The sequence below is a fragment of the Malus sylvestris genome, chromosome 1 (assembly GCF_916048215.2).
Source record: "Malus sylvestris chromosome 1, drMalSylv7.2, whole genome shotgun sequence".
Taxonomy (NCBI): domain Eukaryota; kingdom Viridiplantae; phylum Streptophyta; class Magnoliopsida; order Rosales; family Rosaceae; genus Malus; species Malus sylvestris.
In genome coordinates, this window is record NC_062260.1 from 7059042 (window position 1) to 7068452 (window position 9411).

The following is a 9411-nucleotide window of genomic DNA, read 5'->3' on the forward strand; positions in this document are numbered from 1 at the left end:
GGAATCTTCAAAGGTATAAAGTTTCTCAACTTACTTTGTTTTGAGTTGAGTCTTGGTTCACCCTTCTACTAGGCTTTGAATTTCATGGGTAATGTTTTGTTTTGAATGCATACAAGCATGATTCCGCCTTTAATTGTTAATTGCATGCTATAGATGTTACTCAAATGAACATGTTTTTCACAAAATTTCCTTCATGTGTCATATATGGTGGACCAGCCCACTGGACTAAATGTTCCCAAAAAGGAGTTTTTGTATTAAAAATCATATTTGGCCCACGGGTTGGAGCAAGTTGGAGGAGGTTTAGAAGCTAAATTTGAGTTTTACTTCAAGAGTTGGAGTAAGTTATAGTGGTAATATACCTCTTTACTTATAAATAAGATGTCTAAAATTTAAATCTCGTGGATTGAGAGTTTGATATTAATTTATTCTTCTTGACCTCTTAGTGTAAATGTATCATTGTGAAAAATAATTTTTGAGTTTTTTTTTTTGGAAGCCTTAGTGTATAAGTAGACATTTTTTTTGTTTTTTTTCTTTCATTTTCCCCTTTTTCTCATATTAAGTTTTAATATAAATTTTAATTTAAAACCGTATTTGGTACTTTAATAATTTTTTTAAATTTATTCTCTACGCGATGTCAAATTTAACAATTATTTATTACGTTATTTACACTTCAAAATTGCAATATATTAAAAAAATAACCAAAAACATTTATTAATGAATTAAAAATGAATTTGAAATGCTCTCAACTCCGTCAATTCACGTTGTATCACATAAGAACATTAGCATTTTTGGTGAAAAACATTAATTATGTCAATTTTTATTATTATAGTTGATGTGGACATTTTAACGTGGATATTCTCTACCAATCATGGGGGGGCACTAGAGGCCACACAGCCTAGCCACGTGTATCTGCAGTGTCACATCCACTCTATAAATACAAGGCACTGGAGCAGGTCGATGACACAGTGCAAGGCTTAGGTTTCAGATTTCAGTATAGTGTTACACCTTCATCTTCCTCTCCTCTCCAATTTTGTTTGGTTCCCTAGAAAATTTAATTTCCTAGGAAAGGAGAAAAGGAAAAAACAGAGAAGATGTTCATCGATAGCTTCAAGGTAGAGTCCCCAAACGTAGCGTACACAGAGAATGAGATTCATTCGGTGTACAACTACGAGACCACTGAGCTTGTCCATGAGAACAGAAATGGAGCGTATCAGTGGATTGTGAAGCCCAAAACTGTCAAATACGAATTCAAGACTGATGTCCATGTCCCCAAACTAGGGTTTGGCACCATTTATTCGACACCTTCATTTTTTTCCTTAAAAATAAAAACAAGAAATTTAATTAATTTCTAGGTTGTGATTGTTTCTTTCATATTTTTTCTGGGTTAGTCTTAAAATTTTGAATTTTTTATCCGTTAATTTGTGTTTGTTAATTTTTGGTGTCCAGGGTAATGCTTGTGGGGTGGGGTGGAAACAATGGCTCAACCCTCACTGCTGGTGTGATTGCAAACAGAGAGTGAGTAGTTCTTTCAATTTCTTCGTTTTCTTTCTGCATGTTAGAAACCCTTTCCTTTTGATGAAAAAATCGAAGCTCTAATATTTACGATATGCTGTTTAAATTTTTGTGTGCTTTTAAAATTGGATTCCTCAGATGACGAATTTGGTTTTACATGAATTTTTAATTAATTGTAAGATATGGTTTTTGTAAAATTTCAGAGGAATCTCCTGGGCAACCAAGGACAAGGTGCAGCAAGCCAATTACTTTGGCTCACTGACCCAAGCCTCATCCATCCGTGTTGGGTCTTTCAATGGAGAGGAGATTTATGCCCCATTCAAAAGCCTCCTCCCTATGGTAATTTTTATTTATTTATTTATACATTTAATTTTCTAGTTATTATTAATTGATAGTTTATTGGATATTAGTGTTAATTAATTGAGATTTGGTAATTCAGGTGAACCCAGATGACATAGTGTTTGGGGGTTGGGACATTAGTGACATGAACTTAGCAGATGCAATGGCGAGGGCAAAGGTCCTTGACATTGATCTGCAAAAGCAACTGAGGCCATACATGGAGTCTATGCTCCCACTCCCTGGAATCTACGACCCTGATTTCATCGCTGCCAACCAAGGTGCTCGTGCCAACAACGTCATCAAGGGCACCAAGAAGGAACAACTCCAACAAGTCATTAAAGACATTAGGTAACAATACTAATGTTGTAATCAGTTAATTAATTACTGGCTTAAGAATTAACTGTGAAATGTTTGTCCTTTCGAGGAAAGAAACTCAATTTGGTGCTCAAATAATGCTTTGATCGTGTGCTAATTTAATTAAACAGAGAATTCAAGGAGAAGAACAAGGTGGACAGGGTGGTTGTGCTGTGGACTGCCAACACTGAGAGGTATAGTAATGTTGTTGTGGGGCTAAACGACACTGTCGAGAACCTCTTGGGTTCAGTGGACAAGAATGAAGCTGAGATATCTCCTTCCACATTGTATGCCATAGCTTGTGTTCTTGAAAATATTCCTTTCATCAATGGAAGCCCACAAAACACTTTTGTCCCAGGTACCCTACCCTGTCCCTTAGCTAACAAAACACAAACTTTTTTTTTTTTTTTTATTTCGAAAATTTTAGTCGCACAGTGTAGTGGAAATTTGAATGAGTATTGGAAATTTGGCAGGGCTGATTGATTTGGCAATTAGGAGAAACAGCTTGATTGGTGGGGATGACTTTAAGAGTGGTCAGACCAAAATGAAGTCTGTGTTGGTTGATTTCCTTGTTGGGGCTGGAATCAAGCCAACAGCCATTGTGAGCTACAACCATCTTGGAAACAATGACGGCATGAATCTTTCTGCACCGCAAACCTTCCGGTCCAAGGAGATTTCAAAGAGCAATGTTGTGGATGACATGGTGTCCAGCAATGGCATACTTTACGGGCCAGGTGAGCACCCTGACCATGTTGTGGTGATCAAGTATGTCCCATATGTTGGGGACAGCAAGAGAGCTTTAGATGAGTACACCTCTGAGATTTTCATGGGTGGGCAAAACACCATTGTGTTGCACAACACCTGTGAGGATTCCCTCTTGGCTGCTCCTATCATCCTCGATTTGGTTCTCCTCGCTGAGCTCAGCACCCGTATCCAGCTCAAATCTGAAGCAGAGGTATGCTTAGTTAACTACCTCGTGACTGACATTAACTAATATAATTACAAAGTGTGATGTGGAAATGTAAATGTGACATTAGTTAATATCACTATATTGGTGTGTTTGCAGGCCAAGTTCCACTCATTCCACCCTGTGGCTACAATTCTCAGTTACCTCAGCAAGGCTCCTCTTGTAAGTCAAATATTAGTTATTTGCTTCCAGACTTTCTGAAATGAATGATTTTCTCGCTGTCATCGGGTAATTTGGTTTACATGTGTAACTGCGGTGAAATACTGATTTGTGATGGTGTTGGGAAAACAGGTTCCGCCAGGTACACCCGTGGTGAATGCACTGTCAAAGCAGAGGGCAATGCTGGAGAACATACTGAGGGCTTGTGTTGGTCTGGCTCCTGAGAACAACATGATCTTGGAATACAAGTGAAGTGAAGCAAATTAAGAAGTTGAAGAAATCAATCCAATCCCAATCCAAACCCAATCCCAATCCCAATCCCTCTCTGTTTCCTTTGTAAACGTAATGTTTGCAGATTGTGTGAGTAGTCGGTTTCTTTGTGTTATTTGATCTGTTTATTTTCTTTTCTGTTTCCTGAAGGTCCCAATATGTAATGCAGTTGCGTCTTCTCGTTCAGAAGCAATCAACTCTTTCTTGTAATGGAAGTAAATTTTTTTTATAATATTATTGGACATTAGTTGTTATGTGCCTAATTCTGCACTTTTAAGTTACCAAAAATCAAATTAGATGCAGTGTACACGCAGATTTGTATTTTGGTCCACAAATTTGTTCAATAATTCACGAGGCGAAAAGGGAGCAGTGGTCCAGAAAGGACAAGGATTGTCTGCCCTCCTTTTTTCCATGCCCTCTTATTTTGTGTGGTCACGGTTAAGCCACGTCAACGTTCGGTTATATGTGGGTCTTCTCTTTTGCTCTTACTTGTTGGTCCCCAAAAAGATCTATTTCAATATTGTCGCTGACTCAAAAGTCTATTTCTTTAGCCATTCTATGTGGTTAATGGTCGTTTGGTGGCTAAAGGGTCATCTTTGAATACCCCTCAATCCATTCAATAAGAGAAAGCTGTCATGGACCCTTGTTGAGAGTACGACTCTGACATCTGAGAAACGAGAAGCTTTGCATGTACTTATTTAATAGAGTCCAATTTTCTGTATGATATAAGAACAGACTGTTCCATATGTGAAGTCCAATAACCGAACGTGATTCACGTCACTTGATTTATGGTACCTACTTGTGAAGTTTTATGTTAAAACTCCAACATTATTCAACACTATCAATTTCAGTCTTGGTGAGGCAGAATTTGGTTTCGGTTGTATTTCAGGAAAATGCACGATTGCTGATACCCACTTTTTCTCGTGATTCTTTTTTCTCAATCTTTATGCCAAGTTGCCAGCATTTGATTCAGGACCACAATTTTGCTGTTCCTAACTCTCACATGTCCCATTTATCTTTGTTAAGCGGAGGATATTATACGTCACTCAATTTTATGGTATAGTGCTATTTTTCTTTCAATTGTAAGTAAGATATTTTAAGTTCAAATATTTATGAATAACAAGTTCAAAATTCATTTTAAGACAGACTAATTGTGACTTAATTTAAACCCCCATCCCCCCCCCCCCACCACCCCCCCCCAAATAAAAAAACTAAAAATTTGTGCCCGCACGTTGCTGTAGGATTGAAACTTCTTCTCTTCCTAAGCAGTTCCTATAAAACCACCTTTAGTAAATAGCTAATAAGCATTCAAAATGCCTCATCGACAAACCAAAAGGTATCTATGTTGCATAAAGAAATAAAAATGTATCTATGTTGCATAAAAAAATAATACATATTCGAAGAGAATTAAACTGATTCCAAAATTTTAAGGAAGAAAATTGATCACACAATTTGAGCCAAAGATTATATAAACAAACTAAAATTCCAATTCCAAAACACACCCAACTATTAGAAAATGCAAGCGCACAGACAAAATACTGAACTTTGGAGAAGAGATTATCTTTGCCAAAGTTAAGTAGAGGATATTATAAGTCACCCAATTTTACAGTTTAATGTTATATTTATTCAAGTTGTAAGTGAGAGATTTTAAGTTCAAATCTCATGAATAACAAGTTTAATATTCATTTATTAGGACAGACTAATTGTGTTGTTTAACTTAAATCCCTTACATTATAGTATAAATATATGAGACTAGCTACAATACATGTAGCTAAATCCCCTATGTTATTATATCGTGTTAAAAAAATTTGAAAATATTACAAGGGTTTTTTTTTATTTTTTATTTTTATTATTATTTAATTTTATTTATTTTTTTTTTGAAAAGAGGGAAAAACATTACGAGGGTTCATAACTCAAGTTTAGGCTTGGCAATGCAATGCGTTACACATATGTGCATATTTATTAGGTATTTTAGTTTTATTTTGTTTTTGTATGGATAATACTTATATTCCCCAATGAGAGGATGCACATATTTCTCATTTGCGAATAATGTATCTTGATCGAATATGATTAATGATTGGAATCGTTCAATTTATTAATCTTCATTTGAAGCATGGTTAAGATCCGAACAACAAGGAGCACAATCCTAAATAAAAATCATTCGAATGAGACACCGTTTAATTATTCAAATGTATTTAAATAAATGGACAATCATCATGAATATATCACTTAGTACCTACATAGTGAATTTGTTGTATACATTTGAACGACTAAATGATATTTGATGAATTTTTTTTATATTTTTTTTATAGTCTTTGATCTTCAAATGAAGATTAATAAATTAAACAGATCCGATTATGAAATTTCTATAGTCAAGATATGTTATTTGCAAGGTGGGGAATGAACTCATTTCCCAAAGGCCCCAAGTAGTGGCGGATGCACATCGGGAAATATACATGTGAAGGTCTTCCAAAGACCCTTCGAATGCTTGATATGGGCCCTTTTGTGCGCAATGCCTACTAGGCATATCTTGGCAAGCTGTAGCACTCGACAAGTTGGGTTGAGAGTAGTCGAAAAACTCTCATGATACACTTATCATATTTCTTCATCATATGTTGATATTTGTTGACATATGCGCAATATTGTTTGGTTGACAGCAACAAGTCTACCATGTGTTCGACAAAATGTCTCAGTGAAAATTGAAGTTTTTTGTGCGCTTCGTGCTCTTTTATTAAAAACTTAGACCTTTAACACTAGAACTCTCCTTTGAATCCTAGATCTAGTGGCCCTGAGAGGGGAATAATGGTATTATATGTAATTATTATTATTTTTTATTTTGGGACAAAGAATTCAATAAAAGGGCTAAGGAGATACATCAACATCTTTCCCGATCGATTGGTCTCTTCAACCCAAATACTAACATGATTAGGCCATCTCCAACTGGGTTTGCCATAGGGCCATAGGCTAAAAAATAATTTTTTTTGACACAAAATCCATCTCCAATGGAGGTCTGGGCTAAAAAACATTGGAACCCACGATGCCAAAATCTAACCATCCTTAACCAGCCAGCCAGTCCATTCAATGGGGACTAATTAGATTTTATTTTGTTTTTTAATACAAAATTTAAGAAAAGAAAATTTAAAAATTCTAATTTTTTTGCTATAAATACCTAAGACATTTCTACACCATTTCTCATATCATTTTCACCATTCCATACTATCCTACCTCATTTTATTTCAATTTTTCACATTCTATTCTCCTCAAACACTCTTTTCATACACACCCCTCTCTTACCTCTCCCAATAATCTTTCCTTTAATTTTTTTCAATAATTTTCAAATGGGCACTGTGGATGCAAATTTTCTCCTCTTCGATCTTGGACGATTTTGCACCTACAAAACAACTAGCACCTTAGGTTAAGGCCAAAAGCCTCACGCGCTCACGATGAATGGGGGGGCTTTGGCCGAAGAACCTCCGATGCCAAAGTTAGAATTTTAGAGAGAAAGAGTGTTCAGAGAATTTTGGGATTTTTGCCAAAGTGTTGGAATTAGTTTTTGGTGAAAATAGGAACCTATTTATAGGGTTAGGCTTGTCCATTTTTTGAGAAGAAATGGCCGGCCTTAATGGGGATTTTTAGGTTGAAATTTTGGTTTAATTAGCCAATTTATTGGCTAATTAACCCTAAAGGAATAAATTGGTGGTTACCAAATTGATTAATTTTCATAAATGGGATAATAAAGAGGGAAAAATGGAAAAAGGTAAAGAGAAAGGATGGTGACCGGTTTTGACTAGTTTTAGGGTTGAATTGGATGTATTTTGTGGTTAATTGGGTGATAAATTTGGTGATTAATGAATTAATTAGGAATTAATTCATTAATTAGCCAATTAATCTCTATTGTATGGGATAACTTATAGGTTATGAAGTAATTACCTATAATGAGGATGGATGAGATAAATTGGAATTGGTTACCTTTTTTGGAGCATTTTTGACTTGGTTGAGGATGATTGTCCGCCGCTCGCGCGTAGGAATCTCGGTATGCCTCAAGGGTATTTTTGTCCTCTTTTACCCAAAAATCCACGTGTCGCCTTGTGATTATTTTTGGCTCCACAAATGCCCCCACACCTGTTGGGCTGCTCGCAGGAAAGGGCAGCAGGTGTAAAGATTTCCTTGCTTTTAGGAAACTTAGGACTGCTTCCTGTTTTGATGTAGATTCTCTCTTTAATAAGAAATTAGATCCTTCTAGGAAAGGGAAATAAATTTCTCTTAAAGCCCATTTAAGTCCACCTTAAGTGGGTTGTTAAATCAACTTTGGAGAGCGATTTATTCTACCCTACAAGAGAGAGAGAGCTTAGAGGATATTTGTTCCCCCTCCTCTAGCAATCTTCCACATCCTGCCCGTGCAAAGGACCGTCTTTCGTTGATTTCTTCATCTTCTCCGTGCCGCACCGATGTAAGAAAAATTTAATTTTTCTTGCCTTATTCTTGGATAGTGCTATTGCGGGGTAGCCGTCGGGGTGGTGCGGCACGACGACTGGCAGGGGCCAGGAGCTGGCTCGGCATGGGTTGAGAAGATGTCGTGGCAGGGACCACTGCTTGGGTAGATTGGCTTGGCTTGATCCAAGGGCAGCTTGTGCAGCTGGGGTCGAGGATTGTGGCGCTGGGGCGCAGTGCTAGGCGAGCTGCATGGCTCATGTCCTTTGGGCTCTTGGACCTGACTCGGGCCAGGCTGGCGATTGAGAGAAATAAGGAGATTGCGGGTCTCATGGGCTGCTGGAATGTTGGGCATGCAGGCCTCCTGCCTGCTGGAATGCTGGGTTGAGCTCCCCTGCTGAGTACCATGAATGTCGTTGGCTGCTTAGTCCTCTTTGTTAAAAGAAATGTGGGCTGCTCCAGAAAGATGAGGTAAAGAGGATCAAGGCGGATGCATTGGCTCGTCTGATCGCTGTCGTGGAGCTTACTATGAATGAAGATGGAAAGAAGAGATCTTCCCCGCCTGCTCATGAGATGCCAGTTAAGAAAAAACTAAAGACTTATTCTGCTGCTCATAAGGGTCCGCTTGCTACCAAGAGGTATGTGATTGACATGACTTCTTCCAATGGGAAGAAAGATAAGGCTACTAGATCCGAGCATGTGGCGTCTTCCATGTTGAGAATGGCTAGTACAATTGTGGATAAGATTGCTCAGCGTAAAGGTTTTATCATGCCCCTAGTGCCGAAGTCTGTACCAGGACGTTCTTTGGGAGCCAAGTCCGGTTCACCTTTGTAGAGACTTGCTATTATGAAGAGTGGTAAGGTGGAATCTGCTGCTAAAGTGGCGCCAAAGCCTGCTCCCTTTGCTGCTGAGATTGATTCGCCTCAGATTCAAGATCTTAAGCTTGCAATTTCTGAGCTTCGTTTTGCTGCTTATGCTAAGAAGGGAGTGGATGAGCTTCTCTATTTCTCCAGAAGACTTGCTTGCTTTTATTTTTAAGGCTTCCATTGGTGAAGTAGTTGGAGAAGTTAGTGCCCAGACTGGGGTAGCCGGGGGTGAAGCGCCGGATGATGCCGCTGCTAAGAGCGTTACGACTGTTGAAGGTGTGGCGACCGAGTAGTCGTGGGATGTCCAAGCTGCTGTAGTGTAGTATTTTAGGTAGCCTTTAGGATTTTCTTTGTTTTTTCTTGTAGCTCTTGTTTTGCTTGAACTCCTTCGGCCTTTGCTAGTTGTTTATAAACATGTTTTCCTTCGTTTTTCTTCATCTTCACTTCTTTTGTTCATGCCCTAACCTTTAGACTTGATAGACCAGTGGCAGGCATGCTACTTTTTTATAAGCA

The 9411-nt window shown here is 37.9% G+C and overlaps 1 protein-coding gene across 1 annotated transcript; it reads left to right on the top strand.

The window, feature by feature from the left end:
• Positions 1-952: 952 nt before the first annotated feature.
• LOC126622515 (inositol-3-phosphate synthase) lies at positions 953-3855 on the top strand. Its single transcript, XM_050291314.1, has 8 exons — positions 953-1279; positions 1447-1515; positions 1716-1851; positions 1952-2199; positions 2337-2563; positions 2679-3160; positions 3272-3334; positions 3464-3855. Exons 1-8 carry the CDS (start codon positions 1092-1094, stop codon positions 3581-3583), a joined length of 1533 nt encoding a protein of 510 aa, XP_050147271.1. The 5' UTR covers positions 953-1091; the 3' UTR covers positions 3584-3855.
• The last annotated feature ends 5556 nt before the right edge of the window (positions 3856-9411 follow it).